At 32.8% G+C, this 21,934-nt stretch overlaps 2 protein-coding genes across 4 annotated transcripts in view; one reads left to right on the forward strand and one right to left on the reverse strand.

The window, feature by feature from the left end:
- Positions 1-17,718, forward strand: part of LOC110998725 (tyrosine-protein kinase Fer) — a 33,070-nt gene extending 15,352 nt beyond the window's left edge. The window contains exons 3-14 of one of the 3 annotated variants that reach the window (XM_022267492.2): positions 6,230-6,326; positions 7,962-8,163; positions 8,582-8,719; positions 9,237-9,494; positions 9,996-10,206; positions 10,363-10,545; positions 11,513-11,713; positions 12,840-13,016; positions 13,578-13,791; positions 14,116-14,391; positions 15,981-16,103; positions 16,858-17,718. In XM_022267492.2, the coding sequence (XP_022123184.2) occupies positions 6,230-6,326; positions 7,962-8,163; positions 8,582-8,719; positions 9,237-9,494; positions 9,996-10,206; positions 10,363-10,545; positions 11,513-11,713; positions 12,840-13,016; positions 13,578-13,791; positions 14,116-14,391; positions 15,981-16,103; positions 16,858-16,994 (2,217 nt within the window). In that variant the 3' untranslated portion in view covers positions 16,995-17,718. Of the gene's footprint in view, positions 1-6,229; positions 6,327-7,961; positions 8,164-8,581; positions 8,720-9,236; positions 9,495-9,995; positions 10,207-10,362; positions 10,546-10,867; positions 11,274-11,512; positions 11,714-12,839; positions 13,017-13,577; positions 13,792-14,115; positions 14,392-15,980; positions 16,104-16,857 lie in introns of those variants that run through there. The other 2 variants (XM_022267500.2, XM_022267509.2) reach the window with 2 other exon arrangements.
- Positions 17,719-18,554: 836 nt separating this feature from the next.
- Positions 18,555-21,745, reverse strand: LOC110998597 (translation initiation factor eIF-2B subunit alpha). The gene is made up of 7 exons (XM_022267312.2): positions 21,586-21,745; positions 21,408-21,509; positions 20,973-21,112; positions 20,431-20,547; positions 20,179-20,291; positions 19,527-19,671; positions 18,555-18,852 (listed from the first exon to the last, which is right to left on the reverse strand). Exons 1-7 carry the CDS (start codon positions 21,596-21,598, stop codon positions 18,574-18,576), a joined length of 909 nt encoding a protein of 302 aa, XP_022123004.2. The 5' UTR covers positions 21,599-21,745; the 3' UTR covers positions 18,555-18,573.
- Positions 21,746-21,934: the final 189 nt, after the last annotated feature.

Here is a 21,934-nt window from a genome sequence, read left to right on the forward strand (position 1 = left end):
CACGAACCTCGGCTTGGGCGGTCGCGTGGTGGTCTATGGCTAAGGATAGGATGGAAGCTCACTGGAATGAGTGAAATACTCGTACTCATAAAGGTACTCGTCTTCCCCGGTGAAGGTGGTTTTTTACACTAATCTAATTTTTGTTTTTATTATAATTAGTCTTCGGGAAGGGGTACCAATTTATCCTTTTACACATCAACGGTTTGGGACGATGCCTTGTCGAAGTTGCGTGTGGACGCTAGCTTCTTCCATTGGGCTATGTGGTACTTTCAGCGACACAGCAACGTAACAAATTAGTTTTATATGTTATCATTATAGTCTATTGTAATGTTGCTACGAGTATATTAACGCTATTGGTCAGCAATCAGTATTTGCTATGAGAATTTTTTTTTTTTGCTGGAGTTAAAATTTTTGTATTATATAGTTTCAATATATTTAGGGCAACCGAATCTCTGGAGCTGAAGAATTCTGAACCATCTTCCCTATTGAAATTAAAGTTGTCGCGTTGTATGCTATTAAGTTTATTTAAATGTAAGACAATTTGACAATGTTCACCGTGTGAAAGTTGGAAAACATTTCTTATCTTGATTCTTGAATGTCTGGAACGCCAGTGACGTCACTCGCTCCAGGGTGTATCCCAGCACTTCATTGAACACATTCCAAATTACCTCATGACTAATAAATTCAATTAAAATGTTACTAGCGAGACATGTACTTATCAGCATTCTTCATGACGCATTTTCCTTGTATCGAATTGGTTTCGCTGCAGTCGAAAATTGATTATGCGTAATTCTTACATAAATTTAAATTGACATGTTGCACTATGCATCACCATTATTTTTAGACTCGCTTTAGACAGTAAGTAAAAAAAATAATATTTTTGGGTCGGGGCCTCAGATTTCCGTATCTGTTTCATGATCATTTGTCAGTCTAATAGGCAAGTTGATGATCAGCCTGTGCTTGATACACGCCGTCGACTTTTTGTGTCTAAATCAAGCCGGTTTCCTTACGATGTTTCCATTAACGTTAGAGCGAATGTTAAATGCTCACATAAAGAAAGTCCATTGGTGCACAGCCGGGGACTATCCCACGACCTTAGGAATGAGAGCTGATGAGCCCTTGATTTGAGAACTGGCAGTAAATGTAAAATTAGAAGCATTCAATGTATATTTCTTTTTAGACGTTCAAAAGTGTACTCGTACATTATGTTACCTATATGAATAAATAATTTTTTGAATTTGAGAGTTGCATGCCATGCAAGCAACTAGACAAAAATCTGTTGAAAAAAAATCTTAATTTCTTAAAGTTAAATTGGTGACATATTTTTGTATCTATGTTATATGATTAGGTTTCTTCTAGGAGATAATTTACTGGATGAAATTACCCTTTAACAATTAAATATATCCTTGTCACGTGAATGTATTTTTCCAATTTCTTAGTCTAATATCTTACTTCGTCGACATTGGTGACCTACATACTTGCATAGTTGATTTGCGCGGGCGCATCGATCAGATTACATGATCGCTTCGAGTCATTTATGAGTGACATCATTTCTAATATTATTGGATAATTATAAATGAGATTCGGATTAATAATTATGTTTAAAATATGTAATAATATGAACATCGTAACAATCACATTAGTTTGTGAAAAGGCTGTGATTTTCTGCGCCTAACAGCCGCTTTCTTATACTCAACCCCAATCCATTTTTTACTAGCTAGAGATTGGTGTTTCAATCCATTTTCCATAAAATACTTTTCATTTACCGATTGACGTATCGTTTTTGTAAAGTATCTTAAGTAGAATTTTGAAATTTATCAATCTAAATTTTGAATAAATCTGGATTGGAAATACTTTTAGATAATAAAGCGGCCGTAAGTAATTAAGCTATAAAATCACTTTACTATACGCATTCAAAAACTAGGTTTTATAACTTAATATAATACTCTATTACACTGAATACTGAGAATTTAGAAACGAGCCTTGGCACGATCATGTCAAGATCTCACATTTTCAATAAAGCTCTATTAGAAGATATTGGAGTATGCTAAAAAAATACATTTTTTATTTAAAAATTGATATATGTAATACGGAAATACTTAATAGACGTGGGAATAAACCCAAAATAGTGAAAATGGGCCGGTCACATTGCCCGCGATGACAAGGTAAAAGAGTCTCTTACTTGGAATAGCCTTGTGGGAAGAAATAAGAGAGTACGCCTACTAGAAAGCTAAGAAGATGAAATAAAAGAGATAGCGGCGATATATTGGAAAGTAGCGAAGAGACAAGTGTATTTGGAGGAGCCCTTCACTCCGTCGGAGGTCGTGTTCTTATGTTAAATACAATAAAAACAAAAAAAAATCCTTTATTAAAAAAAACAAAAACAATAGTATCATAATCTCAATGTAAATCTTTTATAGTACTTGGATACGTACATACCCACACTTTTACACCATCAAACAACACAACCAATTTAGGCTTAGTTAAATAAATTAAATCACAATTAGTTGAATGTATTAAATACTTTTTGTTTGTTTGTTCCCTTTTATAAATCTTTTTGTTGTAAAATGTATCATGTATAACATCTTTGGCTATATTCTCAGTGTATTTGTTTGTAATTATATATAATTTATGTTAGCTGTAGTACTAAATATATAAATATACGTATAGTAAAGATATAGTATTTTTTCTTTATTATTTTCTTATTCTTCATGATCTAATTAATTTTTGACGTAGCCAAGTCAGACTGTAAGACACACTAAGCTTTAAATTCCCCAAAAGATTTTTTTTATCTCAAAGATAACGAAATATACAAATGCTACGTTGGAATAACAAAAGAAAGAATCTATTGTTGGGGAATGCAACCGTTAGGAAAGCAGGTCGAGAGATGTTAAACGTGCCAAAAAATTCGTAATTTGTTGCTTCATTTGATACGGTGACACCTGCTACAGTTGAACAGTATCTATTTTCACTTTTAACCAAGTAATACTTTCTTTCTTACCTTGTTAGTAAAATTAAGAAAACCCTTTTCTTACTTTTCGCTGACAGACTTGTTAAAATCTCAGAAGTGATACTTGTTTGTAAATTAATTATTACTAATAAAAGCCCCAATAGATGATCATGTATCAGTATATGATCACTCTATGTATTCATATATCTATATTCAGACTGTTTATATACTGTATACTTGCTAATGATAATATAAATTTAAAAAAATTGCGTTTACTGCACAAGACGTTATGCGACAGAATTGCCATCTAAAGTTAACTAATAAAAGAATACATTAACCAATAGCGTATATTTTTCTCGATCTCCCTTTCTCACTCTATTACTCTATCTACCCGGAAAAAAATTACCCCCATGCGCCTAAAGAAGTTTCACTTAAAAAATAACAATTATTTCCTACAATTAAAATAAAATCACTGGCTTTGTTGCACCCAAACTACACTTATGAGACACCAGAGTCGTTTCAATACGTTCCAGTAATAAATGTGGTTTTTTTTCAATTTAAACTCATCGAATTAATATGTTTTCAATCCGTGACGCGAAATCGGTATTTTTTTAAATGACTATAGTCAGTAAAAAAGCTGTTTTATTACAAATTAAATAAAAATAAAGGTTTCTGAATCCGCTCACAATATATACTAATCGCTATAATATCAATCACTCTTCACCGGCACCACACCAGCATTAGTTTATATTTCAGATTAAAGGTTAATTTGGATTCAGATATTACTTAATTATAGTAGAAATTGTTCGTAAACTATTTTTATACCCCTACGTGATGAGTATTTCTTTTATGATTTGGTATAAAAATAAATATAACCCTTCATTCTCCCTCTTCTACCATCAATTCTCTAATAGGTATATACTAATTCTGTAATCTTTAATGATACAAGAAGGTGCCGCGTCAGTTAGTATAAATAATAATATTATATGTTATATGATTAAAGAGGTTTTATAGGTTTATTTGGATTACCCTTGATGAAAGTGCAAATATTTAAGATTGGATTAGTGTTTTTACGTAGTTCAGTATAAAATAAAACCCAACATCAAGACTCAGATTACATAATAGATTCAGATGTGGCCGTAGCCTACTTTCTCTTGTCGTTATTAGTTATCATTCATATTTTATCTATTTACAATAGGTCTATTATATAGTCTGTGTCTTTAAAAATTCAAATTAAACTTTGTAAATTCAAGAACTCGCTCAACTAGCCAAGATGGCGCCGCAACAGTGATTGACGTTTATAATAAAATATTTACAACTATGGATTTTATGATAAATCAATGAGTATTTGCATCATATTTTACTCCATAATGCTTTTAAAGACATGTTTTATACATTCATGAATACTTTATTTTTATACATTCAAATATCCGACTCCTAACAACTACCTACAACGTCAGGTGAATTATTGTTTGGTGACAATGCTAACTATGCATTGTTAAATTCCACGACTAACGAAAAGCAGTAAGATTGAAGGAGTTATACTTAGTGGTAAACCGCGAAGTTGGAAGAAATAATATATGACGCTTTATGCTCATACTCTGTGCTATAAAAGTTTATGGACCTCGGCGGCTCGTTCAATTGAATTCTGTGAAAAATTTACTTTACACCTTTACTTTATTAAAGGTTGTATAAATTTGAATTGTTTTCGTTGTTATAAATGCTCGTATTTTGTTTCATGATGTTTGTGCCTTTATCCGCGTAGAAACATGTTATTTTATACAATAATTTATAATTAGGTGATTTTCCTCTTTTTATAACTTGCTTCTTCTTCGTACACTTGAAAATATTTTGTCAATTAAATGAATCGACCATTAAATTTTATTAGGTAGAATATAGCTGAGCAAGATTTTTATTTTAAAGTTATATAATATATATAATTATAATTACTACTATTGTAAACCAATAGCATAAATTATTATTCTTTTGGTAAACAGTTTTAAAATAAAATGTTATAAAAAGTATATAAATATTAACTTTGTTATTAAGAACTGGGAACCCTGAAACTGGTGTTTTGTACTTGAAAGAGTTTCCAAATCTTACACATTGTAATGCATATCTACTTATAATGAATAAAATATTTTATTGGTATCGTAAATAGTAATGAAAATGTTGTGGTTAATCTCATACATTCGTAAAAATTGATTACCAACCGACACATAAATCTAAATAGTATTTATTTGCTTAACAATATCTAAAAATGCGTATTAATTTTAAAAGAATACGTGATCTGATGCCATTCACCCACACAAGACGTGATATTTTCTATCACTTTCTTATATAGTCAATGTAATCGTTAGCTCAAGATTGACATGACAATCGCGTACTAACTGATGCCGTGTTAGAAATAATAATAGGTTCATAAATTATAGTGTTTCAAGTAATATTAGAATAAACTTAATTATTAATTCTTCATAACAAAATTATAAAACGTTACGTCAATTTTATAATTTATTTTATTTTACACAATATTGTAAATATTAAAAGCAGTGTTGGCGTGAGTTGTTCGTGAGTTGAGCGTGCGACTCTCATCCCTGAGGTCAAGGTTCGATCCCCGGCTGTACGACGGACTTTATTTTTATGTGCGCATTTAACATTCGCTCGAACGGTGATGGAATCGTCAGGAAACCGGCTTGCTTTAGACCCGATAAATCGACGGCGTGTGTCAGGTACAGGACCCTGATCTATCATACCAATGTAATCATTGGTAAATAATCATGAAACAGATATAGAAATTTGAGGCAAAAAATATGGTAGAGTCACTGATTTATTTTTCTTGGAAATATTAAGTTTATGTAATATCGTAATCTTTTCCAAGTGTTTGTTTAGTAAAGAAATTTTCTTATGCGTTTTTTTTATCCGTCAATCAATATTGATGGGTACTATTTTAAAAGTTACAAATAATAATCATTACATCATCAGTTTTTTATATTTTTACTAGCAAAATATTTTCGTAAATTTAAATGACACCATTTATGGATGTATATGTATGTTTAACTTTTTGTTAAATTGAACAAAGGTATAATCTTACCTAAATAGTAAATGACATAATACAATCGATATTTAAGGTTACACATTAATGACTTAAGATAGAGAAGAAGAAGAAATTACAATTCGAGGCTCGATAGAAATCGTCGTAAGTCATATCTATGGTACGAGTAATAAGTTTTGACAGATAAATTGAATTCATTGTATACTAATGAAGTTTTTTGTCCACAGCTCAGCGAAGAAGTTCAACGGAAACAGAGTGAATACCAAAAGTGTCTCGAATCATACAAACAGATGCGCGCTAAGTTTGAAGAGAATTATCTTAAATGTAAGTACTTTAATATCATTTAATACATACTCTTTCGTCTTAAAATTGGCAAATTGTGTTTACGCTGTTTAGAAAAGACTACTTTAGTAAAAACAGAACAATTATATTATTTTACCACTCCAACGCCGGTGTTCTTTAACTTCCAAACTTTCGTCGTTTTTGCATGCAATTCAATTGCAGTTAAATAAAGAGTGTCACTTGAATACAGATATGAATAGGTTTAAGATTAGGTCGCTGGATTAAAACTCCAGCATAGTTGGAAAATATTCACTATTTAACTGTAATCACAGCCTAACCTAGATCCCCACTATCAGTGGATATGGGGCATCATGTTAACAAATGACAATGTTCACTCATATTTATGAAACGTTTAATTTTAACACCAGTACTAAGATTGTTAAATTTAAACGCGGAACCTAGATAATTCACTGAATTTTCCATTAATGAATTTAACAGTTTAAACATAGTGAATCCTACGCAGTTGCTATTGAAGCTATGAACTTTGTAAATGTTTACGTCTATAAACTAGTCATTACGTTTGGTGTGCTGACATATTATGATATCTGCTTGTTATTAAGTATGGACCAAACTTTCTAAAGCGCGTAGTTTTTAATGACCAGATTTTTCATTAGCTAATACGAATCTTTTATTAAACCCTGTTGGAATGTAAGTGGATGTTGTTCTGAGACTAACAACTAACAAGTACACGCGTATTGTGCAAAAGTCGTAGAAGTAATAAAAGGATGTCTCGTGACTAAATTACGAACTAAATATTCAAACAAAGGCATATAACAAGAAGTCCTTACTGTCTTTGTACTCATTAAGAACATTGATCTACACAATGTTTATTTCTAATTGAATTTTCTTGTCTATGTTTTAATACCAGCATCTTTTCAAGATTACTCTGTATTTAGCATAGGCGGTCATTACATTAACTCGTGATAGCAGCCACCTACCAATTTTACGGCGCCATCTTGCAATGCCAGCTATGTACACTTGTACTATCTCAATGCAAATATTTCCTGTAAGGCTAATGTATTGATTTATTGGGATCATTTCAATACGCATATGTTGCATATAAATAGCGAACAATTGATACACAGAGTTCGATTAAGGCTTCCTTAAGACAGTAATTATTTATATAATTTCGTACATTGAAATGTCGTTTGTATGAGTTAGTCTACTAGTTTTTGATTATAAACGACTCTGTTCTGCCAGATGATGATTTCGATGATGTTATTAGTATATATATGTTCTTCTAAAATGTAGTCAGTAGGGGAATATCTTCCTGACTATGATTTTCTTTACCGTAAAGAATAATTCATTGGTCGCCCGACGCACCACTTCAGGCCTCTAGGCTTACAAAGAGTGGCGGAAAGTTTCTTGCCAGTTCTTCTTACCCGCTCTACGCCCTTGACTTGCGAACTGGTGGTAAATGTAAATTTACGATCAATTTAATTTGTTTTTCTTGACGTTCATAAGTGTACATGTTTACCTAAATGAATAAAGATATTATGACTATGACTACAGTTCTTACGATTCAGTCATTTAATGGTTCCTATGTTTCTTCTTATACCAACAACAATTTAACCATATATAATACTCTCATGAACTGATAACGCTGGTAACTTCCAGGTCCAACAAGTAGAGGAGGCCGTAAATTGGACGAAACCCGGGACAAATATGGCAAAGCGTGTCGAAGGCTTCACAGAGCTCACAATGAGTATGTATTACTGTTGGCTGAGGCTACAGAATGCGAGAGAGCGTTGCGGACTGCGGCCCTTCCTGCCATATTGGACCAGCAGAGGCGGCAGGGAGAAGCCACTGCTTCCTCTTGGTAAGAAATACATGAAATAGTAATTCTTATAACCTTTTATGATACAGTACAGTACTCTGATGTCTCAAAAACTAACACAGGCACACTGCACGATCATAATATTCAACAACATTCAACTACACTCTTAAATACGTGCGCATACACACCCATTCACACACTCACTTGTTCACTTATTTTGTCTATCTATTGTCTGCTAGTTACCAACAACACAGGGCTTTCCTAGTGTGGGACTAGCGATATATGAATCCTGTCACAACCCTTTTGTCATAAATATTTTTTTTTATTAGTAATTTTTAAGACAAAAATCATTTGATATATAATTGAAATTTAGTTCTTTTTGTTTTATTAACTTCATTTTGAATGTACAATATTACTACTAACAATTTCGTATACAATAAATTTGTACTCTTGTTTTCAGGAAGGGAATCCTATTAGAAGTCGTCCAGAGGTCTGATTTTAGTACGGACAAGTTCAAGGAAAATCAGGGTAAAACCGAAACCACAGTTCAAAATCTGAAGCCACAGGAAGAATACAAAGACTTTATGGAAAAGTACAAGTATGTATTGTTTACCTTACGTTTAAAAGCAACTTATAAGTTCTGTATATTTGTAATGATATTTTCAGTACTTAAACATATAAACCTTCTATGTTGTTTAACTCCTTAGTAGAAATAATGCCATGTGGATACTGTGGTTTTAATGTTTTTATTTATTTATTTATTTCGTACTCCTACTGCTTACTTTAAATTGTGTATAACAAAAACAATTATACTAAAGATATAGGCCAAAACTGGAATACATAATATATATACAAGAAAAGTTCAAACATTTACGAAAGGAAAAAATATGAAATACATTCAACTAAGTGATACCCAATTGGGATGTTGATGGTGGTAAGTTAGGGTATGTACACGATGGTGTATATATGGGGTGTGTTCATAATGAAGTGATTTAGCCTTATATATGAATAAATAATCAGTGTTTTATTTAGTGTAGCCTTTATTTATTTTAATGAAGATAGTGTCGTTCGTCATCCAGGGCTTTACGTATTACAATAATTAACGTTTGTTCCAGGTCACCCTCTTTATCTACAGTTACATTTACCTTCGACGAGAGTCTGGTAGAAGACACAAGTGGGAAGCTTCAACCAAACCAGTTGACAGTTGACAATTTGACAGTAGAATGGTTGAAGGAGAAATTGACAGATCTGGAAAACGTGCTTTTAGATAATAGGGAGAAGCAGACGGCGATTCAAGGGCCAGAGATTATTGGAAACGGTGTTTGTAAGAACAATAATACTGGCATGTCCAATGGAGTTAATGGAATTGATAGGTAATAAATCTTACTGAACTATAAGGTATACAGATTTGATCTTAAAATCTTGTCGTACACCAAATTGAATTAAATTATTATCAAGATTTTAGAATATTGGCCAATTTGGTATAATTTATATTTTATGCGCACTCAGGTGACTTTATGGCGTGTAATGTTTAGCTTAATATCTACTTGTAGAAACCTTAACTAAATATTAACAAATATTATCAGCCAGTATAACACATATAAAAAATATGAATGTTTCAGAAGATAGCATTTATATATCAGCAGAACGAGTGTTCTAGCTCAAATAAAACTGATTTCTGCTCTACTCTTTGATATTTAACAAAAGGAGATATAATGGAAAAGCTTAGCTACGTACGATGCAATGACTGATGACGTCATTGTATTTATAAGTACGCAATTCTATATAAAACATGTTTTTTAAAGATAGCAATTCATGTACCAGTGTTTATTACTTGTGCGTCACCGTTTTATAACATGTATTAAAATTTGCAGGTATTCACCACCACCACTACCAGTAACAACATCTGAACCAATAAAGCTCTTAGAACTACGGATAGCGGAAAGAAAATGCGCGAAACAGGCGGAGATGATTCGTTCAGCGCTCGCAGAGTTGGGTTGTGAAGAGGCTCCGAGTGGCTGTCCTGATCTCTCCGCTGAAACTGTAGGAGTCGATAGTTTGGATGGCAGCTCACCAGACCATCAGGTACGAATTTTCGGATTTCTTCAGGTTAAGATAGTGGTAGTTGTTCAAATTGTCAAAATTCCTAAGAATTTATTGAGAAGTCTTTCGAATCGTTGCGGGAAAATTTAGTATTTGTAATCATAAATGCCTATCTGTTTATTGTATAATTATCATCAGGATCGAGCATCAATCGGCTCTAAAGCATCAATGGATGCGTTGCGGTTGCATCTGCATTCGATAATACCGCCGAGACCCTTCTTCAAAATGTTTACGCGGCCATTCAGACGCAAGTCTGTGCCCTCCAGTCCAGCTTTACCTCCTAAAACATACAGAAGCAGTAGTGAGGGCCCCACAGACTCGGTAAAGCTGATACGAACCCTTCGAATGAAGCGGGTCGTTCTGAAACGACGTTTTCGCAAGCGTGATGTTTATGTGCGATGTAAAGAGAGTCTTAACAATAGAAGAAATAATCGTGTGTGTAAATGTCGTAGTCGTTTGGTGAGTGCCCGCCGGTTGTACCCAACGCTTTTCGTAGGTTTTCAGAAAAAATTTGATCTGGAATTTCTGGGAGATAAATATTGTTTACTTCCTGACTAATATATTCGGTATTCATATTGAAATGCCACTTGACTGTGCTTAGAGAGAGAAAATTTAGTTATGTTTCGGAGATGCACAATATAATTGAGTGAATACAACCAGCGTCGTGTGCAACCGGCATAATTGTCTAGACGCATGGCATGAACGCATGGGCACCGTCTCCCACGTTGCGAAAGACCACGTTAATTTTAGCCAAACCTCACGCGCAAACTTCGCACCGGAATAAGCTTTCAAATAAAATTAAAATAGCACCAGTACGCTGTGAAATTGAAAATCAAGGTGACGCGTGGAGACGTTCCAGAAATGTTCTGTTTACGCGACGTCGCACGTTGTGCGTCAATTTTTTATTTCAAAATATAAAATGTTTAGTGGAGTTTAATAGTGGTTTAATGGATCCGTTTGCCATGTATATAACGAATGATCCGCCAGTGTTGATACCGCGCAGGAAAAAGCATTTGAAGCAATTGCAATTGGAAGTCGAGAAGGAAATCGTATGTCGATGTTTGCTGTAGCTTCCTATATATTGTGTGTGCATGACTAATCAAGTGTTGTGGCGTGTTTATTAACTGTATTTGGTTCTAAAGACTTAAGTCTCTATGAAAACGAATTGCAATTATTTCAATATTACAAAGTATGATAAGCCTAATTTGCATTCGAAAACCAACGCACAAACCCACGCACGCTGTAAAACTTAATGAACTCTGTCCTTATCGATTTTCCACGCTTTCAGGTGAGTGCGAGCGAGACTGAACGCTCCCTGGTAGACCAGGAATGGTTCCATGGAGTGTTGCCTAGAGAGGAAGTCGTGCGGTTGTTGAGAAATGATGGGGATTATCTAGTACGAGAAACCACGCGAAACCACGCGCGGCAACTTGTATTATCCGTTTGTTGGGGACAGCATAAGCATTTTATCGTACAGACCACGCCAGAGGTAAGGATGTATACAGAAACTAATGATCTTTATTGTATTTTGTAATGTACCATAGACAATTCGACTTTCCATGGAGGTATAAATATTACAATTGTTCCAATTTTAAGCAGATCTATGTAGTTTGTGGTTAACCATTCCAGGAAAGTTGTGTTGATATTAATTACCCTGTTACACCCAGCTGCTATGTATAATGATACTCGTATTAAAATAAAAATAATAATTGATAAAGTTGAAGTTTTCAAATATAGATTTTTATAATATAATGTAAAAGGCGGTGGTGGTAGGTGTAATAGCACGTAATTTCTTAGTTTTATTAGCTTACACAAGTGTCTTAATAGGAGCTTTAAAAAATAGAGTCATCATTGTAATAACTCGTAGGACGACTGAATCGTCTTTATGATTGCTGAAACATAATCTAAACATTGAGATATATTGTTGATGATGTAATTGTTCGTTATTCTTTAACGTTTCTACATTTTTATCGGACGTCGAGGCAGAATACGAAATTCCACCCGTATCACCTTGATCTCCTTTTCATAACTGACACGTATTTTAAGGCAATTTTTTGTCGCTCACCATCAGTATTTCCAAGCCTATATATTTTAGGGTCTTTCAAGGACAGATACCAATTCTGGATACCAAGGCTGGCAATCGCGAGCCCTTTGTCATTGAGTGTCCAAGGGTGGTTAAATTACTTAAAATCAGGCCAGCCTCTAGCTGTATGCCTCATGTTCAATAAAAAAAAACTGTGTTTCATGAAATTTGATTATTTATTATTAAAATATTTATTATATTTTATTATTTAGATCACAAAAGATTTTTACTCATGTTTTCATTCCTACAGCTACTCACTAAACAATTACATTATACACAAAAGCGAAAAATGAAATACAGATTCAAATATAAACATTAAGCACAATTAACAATTTAAAAAAGAAAGAAAATAACAAAAACAAAATATATGTCTATAATTAATTCTTAATTCTAAGCTCTAAGACACTTATTGTTTTAAAACAGATGATTGGCTATCTATGTGCACTATTTTGTTTCAAGGGAACTATGTTAAAGAGACTTAAAACATGTTAACAGTTTCTGCTTGTATTAAACTTAATTTTTATATTTTCAGGGTCACTATAGATTTGAAGGCGCCGCGTTTCCATCAGTAGCGGAGCTGATAGCGTGGCAGCGGGCAAGTGGAGTACCAGTAACAGCACGATCCGGAGCACTGTTACGAAGAGCTGTGCCCCGGGAGACCTGGGAACTCAATAATGACCATGTGCAGTTACTGGATAAGATTGGACGGGTAAGTTCAATTCAAAAAATTAAAAATATAGATCTCTTGGTTCGTAACACTTAATGCGTCTATACAGTTGAGTTTAATTGAAAATCGTGTTCAATGTATTGTATTAAACATCTGTTAAGGTTTTCCTACCCGAGATATAGTAATAAACTACCTTTTTATTTGAGTACCTTAGTCAAAACAATCAAATATACCGTATTTACAAATTCCCTAACCTACATATTAATAATTAAAATAATTAAAATGTATAAAAAGAAAATTGAAACAAATTTGAACGCTTGTTTAACGCTTGCATTTCCTCGCAGTATTACGATACTTTTTCGTTGAGCGAGGAATGCACGAACTTAAATCTCTAATTAGCGCCAGTACACTTGAACCTTTGGCTCAAGAGCCTCTACTCCAAAAGGAAATGAATCGATGTAGTAATTGCAACAACACTGCATTAGGATGTTCTTATCTATTTTATTTATTGCTAAATAGTTTTTTTTGAAAGCCCATTTATTAAAGTCTACAACGAAATTAATGTGTCCAAAACAACACGGTACAGCTAATCTATTCTTCAAGGGCAACTTTGGAGACGTTTACAAAGCGCGTCTTATAACTACCGGGCAAGAAGTAGCAGTGAAGACCTGCAGAGTTGCCTTACCAGAGGAACAGAAGCGAACCTTTCTGCAAGAAGGAAGGATACTCAAGCAATACCAACACCCCAATATTGTGCGGCTTATTGGGATCGCGGTTCAGAAACAGCCTATCATGATTGTTATGGAGCTTGTATCAGGTGAATATGAAGAAAATATTTATATGTTCCCTTGGATCAATAATACTTACCAACCTTATTCTTGATATTTTTTTAAATACTTTTGACTGATGTATAAAATTATTGTCGAGAGGTACTTTGTTGTAGAAAGAAACTCTTCTCTAGAGTTTCTTCTTTCTGCTTTCCTTATAAGCAATTCTATTAAATTTCTTAAATAGATGTTTTTGGAAACAAAAAAGATTTCATGACTTGTATATTATATTACTTTTTACTTTACGACGATTATAAATGAGTTATGGAGAGGCGATTTAAAAAAAGAGGCATATAACATTTTTTCAATTTCAGGTGGATCTCTCCTAACCTTCCTCCGAACCAGGGCCCAGAACCTAAACTCCAGGTCTCTTTTGGCCATGTGCCGTGACGCGGCAGCTGGAATGAGATATTTGGAGTCCAAGAGCTGTATCCATCGTGACCTGGCTGCAAGGAACTGTTTGATTGCTGATGACAATAGCGTGAAGATATCGGACTTCGGGATGTCCAGGGAGGAAGAGGAATATATCGTGTCTGGTGGGATGAAGCAAATACCTATTAAGTGGACCGCGCCAGAGGCTTTGAATTTCGGTAAACATTTTTATATGGCATTATGCGACTAGATAGAAGAACTTGTATTTAGTTTCTTGGTTACTGCGGGTTAAAATTTATATTTATTATGGTTGATACTTTATTTCGCAAGCAAGGAGTTATGCCACACTATGACTGACATAACAGTTAAAATTGTAGGTCACATCCAATGTTCATAAAAGGGTATATGAGCTGGAAGCTTATGTTAATTATTTTTAATAACAACAACAACATTTTTTTGTATGTGACAAAATCACCGTTAAAATACTTGCTTAACAACACACTACGTACATATACTGTAATTGTTTTTTCTCACATAACTTAAAGAAAAAATATACTCAAAGAAGTAAAAACAAACATAGATTTTTGATTTTAATAATTATATTTTTAGAAGTTATATTTTATGCCCTGCTTCGTCTGCTAACGAAGTTACTTAAAACCATTTATTAATATTGCTAAATAAAGTGAAATAAACCGTAAAGTAAAGACCAGATGCATAGTCCTAAGAATCACTCCCAGAAACATTTAAAAGTGAAATCGGAATATTGCAAGTTATTTTACCGCAAAGATGTTCATAATAACATTTACATAATTCAGTGCTTCGATAATTTAAGCTGTAAACGACTCTTACATTGTTTCCGCATTTACATAACTGCTTAATTGTTATGTTAATTGTGGCATACTTTTCGTGAGAATTTGAATTAAGGAAATATTTGCGCTCAAATTGACCTACTAAACGCATTTGGAGTTACACTTGTCTATGTCTTTGCCACAGAATATAACCTTATAGTTCTAGGTAGGGTTGCATTTTAGGTGTTTTATAGCCGATTAAAAAAACGGATAACTTATAAGTAATTCAAGTTCGTTCTGACGGAACCGCGGTGAATGCGTTGAGAAATTAGTAAAAATTAAAGGTTGAAATTTTCATTAATTACTCGTCAGCTGCATCTGTAAGTTATCATAATATAATCAGCTGTTCAAATGGTGAAAAGATCGTCGACTGGTGCAGTGGAAATTTTTAGGCAAATTTGTCCAGTTCTACCACGTCATCAACATGAGTAACATTAATTGCCGATTGCATACAAAATAAAAAATTTGCTACAACCTTGCTTTGGTCTGGGCTTCAGCATTTTGTATCAGTTTCATGATTATTTAGCAATCTAATAGGCAAGTAGGTGATCAGCCTCCTGTGCTTATAGAGGCAAGGTTCCTGACGATGTTTTTTTTTCACCGTTTGAGCGAGCGAGCGAACGTTCACAACCCGGGCTCGAACCTACGACATACAGGATTAAGTCACGCTCAATCCACTCACCGATTGCATCTTATATATGTAGTCACCTAAAAGTCACACCGGCATAGGGAAGACACATGCATCAGTTTCATGTAAAAAGGGTGCACACATTTATATATATAAAGTGGTAGTGGGTATTTATATGAAAGTGTCTGAAATAAAAGGCTTTTATTACTATATGTAAATAAGACTAGTTTTGTTTGTCAGCTTGATGCTACAGTATATAATCTTATTCAAGTTAATCTTTTTAAGTTTTTACATAGATAATGTAGTGTTATTAAAATTGTTAATTTTATAGGTAAATACACATCACTGTGCGATGTATGGAGCTATGGTGTACTGATTTGGGAGATATTCTCAAAAGGCGACACTCCGTACGCTGGGATGAGTAATTCCAGAGCTCGGGAGAAAATTGATCAAGGTATGTTCATTAATATTTAGACCATTGATGTCTAATGAAACATGTTAATGATTAAGATTAGGTAAGAGTAGATTAAAAAAGACTATTACACTGCATTCATTCGTTAAATAGCTATAATTTTTTGCTTATATTCTTTTGTAGTACGCGAGTGGTTAGTCCTACTAATATTAAAAAACCGAAAGTTTGTAAGTATGAAAGGGTGCTCTTTCTCGTAAAAGCTACTGAATGGATTGTAATGAAACTTAACATTAATATAGCTTATACATCAGAATAACACATAGGCTACAATGTATAAAGATATTGTGTGAATTGTCCAAATATCAAGTAAGTAGGAAAAATCTATCATCTGCGACCTATTCAGGCGTGTGCTGCATGTGCGGAAATATTAATTTTAAATAGACAATATCTTTAGTTGTATTTTTCTACGCCACGTAGATACATGATGTAGAAAAATACGCCACATATGCTACAGCAAAATACTAATACAAAATCGCGTCAAAATTCTTATTCTTTAAAGCACCCTGCTGATCCAGGAACCGCTCAGTTAATAAATGAGTTCAAATGATATTTCATATTTTTTTTTTTAAATCCAAGGAGTTCGTAAGCTTAATACTTACATATACAATAGATACATAGGATATCTGGATTTTTAAATATTTACATATTTAGCGCGTATCCAGTGGTAGTCTATGACTTTAGACCGTCCAGTCACTATTATAAAGATTCAAATATATTATACTATATATGCTTTTAGGCTACCGTATGCCTGCCCCTGAAAGCTGCCCTGAAGAAGTCTACGCTCTGATGCTGCGATGCTGGGAATATGAGCCCGAAAAACGACCACATTTCAACCAGATATACACAAATATTGATAACATTTATAACAGATAATTATTATACAATTTATTTCCTTTTTATAATTCCTTCATATATTATTCATACAATGTGACAATACTTATGTAAGAGAAAATAATTGTAATTTTTTTTTATGAATTCATGTGTTTTTACAACTATCGTTAATGATATTGGTGAAATTGAGTTTGAAAATGTATTTGCCGAAATGAACGTAATTAATGAGGACACGATTTTTTTATAAATTGGAATATTAAAACGACTAATAAACGAATGAATCATCCATACGTATTTTGTGAGCTTCTACGATTTATAATGTTAGGTATTACATACGAATCAGTATTTTACATGTATGTGTATGTGTGACCAAATATTGTATTATCGACAATTACTGATATGAATTTTTGCAATAAACTTCGTAAATTTTGATCTCTTGATCCGTTTATTCGATATTATTTTTATGAGTTTGTAAATCCAAAGGAACTTTTATCCTTATTTTTTATTAAAATACTCCGCTAAGTACAATTATTTTAATTGTAAATAAATTTAGTTGTAGTTTAAGTGGCAATGTTTGTCTTCCGACATTTTGTTTAGTTTCAAAATTTTTGTGATATTGTGTTCGTTCTTCCATTATTTTGATAGATCGCGTTATTCTCATACTAAGTGTAGATTCGTTTACTTTGTGAGAAAACGTAGGTAACAATTTTGTTTGTACATAGGTAAGTATTACAACATTATTTTACAATAAAGTGCCTGATTTTTGGAGTTTGTTTTTTTATTTACACATTTTTCGTTACAATTTAACCCGCTTATTCTATATATATTAATTTAGAAATTTAATCGTAATCGGAACCTAGTAGATAATGTTCTGGAATCTGAATGGACATTCTCAATTCCAGAGAGTTCGCGAGGTCCTTTGAAGAATTGGTACGCTATTTTCTTGAAGGAATATTTCAATTTGTAAAAGGAGCATTGTAAATAAATTTGAATGTGAAGAAAAAAAAAAAGAAAAGTAATTTCGCCTGTTGAATGTTCGAAGTAGCATGCTACTTGACGAAATTATTTATAAATTTTATTGCTTTTGTAAAAAAACGGGAACCGAAGAAAATTTACGTTGTATTTATCTGACCGTGTGTGTACTTATACTCGAGTAAATTACTAGACATTTGGTGAATTTGAGAAATTTTTCATGATTTTTTTTAAACCGAACTACACGGCCGGTGGTATCGTTATTAGGTATTTTCATTAGATCTTTAATTAATTTAAAAAAGTAAAAAACTTGGATAGATTGCTTACGACTTCTTATTTTTACATCGATTTTAAAGAATTATCAAAATTTAATACAAGAGTTATACTCATGTATACAGTCTACGTCAGACTATATAAATTTATTAAACGTAAATTTACTTAGTTACCTTTTTTTGCAATATTCATGTTAAGTAGGCTAAAATTTCGCCCATCGGTTGATTAATTGTATCATTCATTAATAACCAAACCAGGCAACTCAAAAGTCAGCACAGACAATAAAACTAAATTTCCATACATGGTTCCAATGACGAGGTTAAACAATTTACATAATATTTAGATAATAAAACAAAATTGTCAGTATAAACTTTATTTACAAATACAACTTTATTAATTCGTCACTAACTGCCGAGGGTGTAAGAATACCCAAGTCCGTAAAGAGTAATGTTATATACGCAGGAGGTGTATAGTCGACCATCGGGTGTTGTTTTGACAAGTTGCCAGATGCGATGACACTTGACAGATACTTGAATTCGTTGGGCAGATCTTGTTGGTTCAGGGGATATATTCTTGAGAATTTAAAACTTTCAGTCAGAACATAGACTGGCTTCTTAAGTTCTAAAGCCGACATTGCTAAGCAATAAGTTCCAATCTGAAAAAAAAGAAACATTTTGAAATAGGGTTTCTATTAAGATTTCATAACCCATTCACATTTCAAAGAAACAATCCATATATAATAATAAATAAATAAAATAAAAAATAAAATAAAATCCTTATATTACAATATTACTATTAGGTATAATCTGTATAAATATGTTATGGAAATTGCTGCAAATATTTAATCACGTCAGAAATCTATATTATTTCATAAATAATTATTTATACTATGTCTACTTTTTTAACATTGATGATCAACCAAAACAATTTTAATATGCGGGCACGGGCATTATAGGCATCCTTAGGCCATGAAGCACAGGGTCTATGTCAGATGGAGAGACGGAATTGCGATGACGGCGCGGAACGAAATAACACTTGTGCAATGCCTTAGGGTGCAAGCATGCAGGGGATACCCTACGGGTAAACCTGTCTACATAAATACAACTTTTTTATTATGTCTGTCAATGCCTTGTGGCGTATGTCTTTGTATTTCTTATGAAATAAATTAAAGATATATTATTAATTAAGTGTAAAGGTAGTCCACTTAATAGACTTGACATAGGTACGGATATGAGTATGTCCCAACTGAGAATGTGTCCTTTAAGAGGACATTTTACGGTTCACCATCTTTGACAATCATCAAACATCAAAATCATTTAAAAAAATTACCTTATTAATAATTCCACCACTCTCAGTGACGCCTTCAGCACCAATCATTACAATATCAACTTGTTCCATGATGTAGCCTAGAGCCGAATCGAGAATGAGTGTCGCTTCAATCCCAGCCGCTTCTAATTCTTTGTGCATTCGCTCCCTGGAATTTAGTAGTATTTGAATTTTCTTTTTGTGATGTTTCTCGATAAATATTTTTGAAGTGATACTTTGGTAGGCGCATGAGGGTCATTTTGTTATGGATGAAACGTCACGAAGGTGTGCAACAGTTTTGCCAAAGAAAAAAGAGAGAGCGATTGAGAAAGAGAGAGAAAGGGGGATCGAGAGAAAATACACGCTATTGGTTGATGTCTTCGTTTATAACTTTAGATGGCAATTCTGTCGCATACAGCCTAGTGCAATAAATGCAGATTTTTTATTTATTAATAATATAATTAGCATGTATACAGTGTGAATATATATATACAAATACATGAAGTGATCATAAATCACCCTATAGATATAGGGGCTTTTATCTTAGTAATAAATAATTTACAAAGAAGTTTCACTTCTGACTTGAGGACATTTTATGCACTCACATTTTTTTAATAATATCAATTTTTACATCATAAAAAAACATGAAAATATTCTCATATGATTTATCACCTACCCACTATTGTCAGGACAAGAAGATGTAACAAAGACCTGGAATCTTTTATTTGCCTTTACAGCTTCCAGCATTGCAGCTAGTACCACTCGGGATCGAGAATGAGTAAGTATTTTCTAAAATGAACAGATTTATTAAAAACATTTCAACTCTTCTAAAATTATTAACCTGGCTCCAGATTATTATCATTAATCCAGAATGGAATTAATTATATATTTTAAATAAATACTCTATAGAAAATAAATGTTTACTTACACAACCATCACTAATAAATGGCAATGCTTCCTTTGCTACTTTTCCTCTGGCTTCAAGCAATGTATCCAGAAATACTCTACCACGCTGTAGCATTATCCGCTCACACTCTTCAAATGACTGAAATAATTGTTGACTATATCAATATGAAAAAATTATCAAAAGCATTTCTATTGTTGTTTTAATTGATTTTATAGTAGTAGTGAAGAAGAAAAGTAATAGAAATGCATGAACATGAAATTTAAATTATAGAAATTGCAGAACGGAATTATAATTAATTGAATTTGAAACAAAAATTGTCAGAAAGTTAAGGATAACTAAATTTTCAGTAGGATATAAACTAATACCAACTATATAAGTCAACATCTACCTCAACTCTAATATTTATGTTTTTCCATGATGCACCCAAGAATAAAGATAATGTCTGAATTAACACTGACTATATTGACTCATATTTGTCATAGCAATTAAAAGTAATCTTAACTGAGGCTAGAATTTTAATATGCTTAAATAAGGAATACTTAAAATAGTTTGAAATGTCTCACCTTAACATCTAATTTAGCAAAGGTAATAAAACGCATGAAGAGCTCACATCCTGATGATATAGCAGTTACAGGCTGATCACAGTGTCTCATTGCATCCACTGCTAGTTGCAGGTTCAAATCTAATTCTCTTACTGTGGCCACTGAAACAGTTGATAAATACTGAAGAGTTTTAACAGATTGTTTTGTGTTGTCTAGGAGCTAGACTACATATTAGATAAGTTTGCACTAGAGGGATGAGTAGGGACAGAGATCTTATTATTCATATTTTATTATAAAGAGAAATTGAGAGAAATGAACATAGAAATATTACTCTGCCTTTGAGTGCATAGAACTTCATCAATATTTATTTTATTTATTTAATATATTCAGTGAATGTAAATCATTTGGACTTTTTAACTACTACTTTATACTAATTATGTTCGATTTCTAACTAACCTTTATAGTTCTCTATGACTGTTAATAATGTTTTAATTGCTGCAACTCCAACAGATACATCCTCTTCTTCACGAAGGATTTTAAGAAAGATTTCTTGAACTTCTGAAATTGATTAATTCATTTCAATCTAAGTTCACTCTTGTATTAGTTATCTGATTAACTGCAGACAAAGATTTACCTTCTTTCTTCATTTTTTTAGTATTTTGCAAACAGTTTTATCGGGAACTAATCAGAAACTAATAAGCATTTCTTCTCCTATGTCTAACAACAAATAATATATTAATGCGATATTGTATTTGAACTATTCATTCATTTATAACTTTTTGTAAATAAGAAAACCTAACCATAAGGCTCGTAAAACCTAATATGAATATGACTATTTTCTTTGTCAATTGTGACTTTGCCAGCTGTCACTTTTTTCGTAACGTGTAATAAACCGCCAAATTTCAACTTGCAAAATTGTATGTGTTCGCTTAAAATGTATTTAATTTATAAGCTCAATGAAGGATATCTAGTAATTCAGCAAA

Source organism: Pieris rapae, chromosome 8, assembly GCF_905147795.1.
Source record: "Pieris rapae chromosome 8, ilPieRapa1.1, whole genome shotgun sequence".
Lineage (NCBI taxonomy): Eukaryota > Metazoa > Arthropoda > Insecta > Lepidoptera > Pieridae > Pieris > Pieris rapae.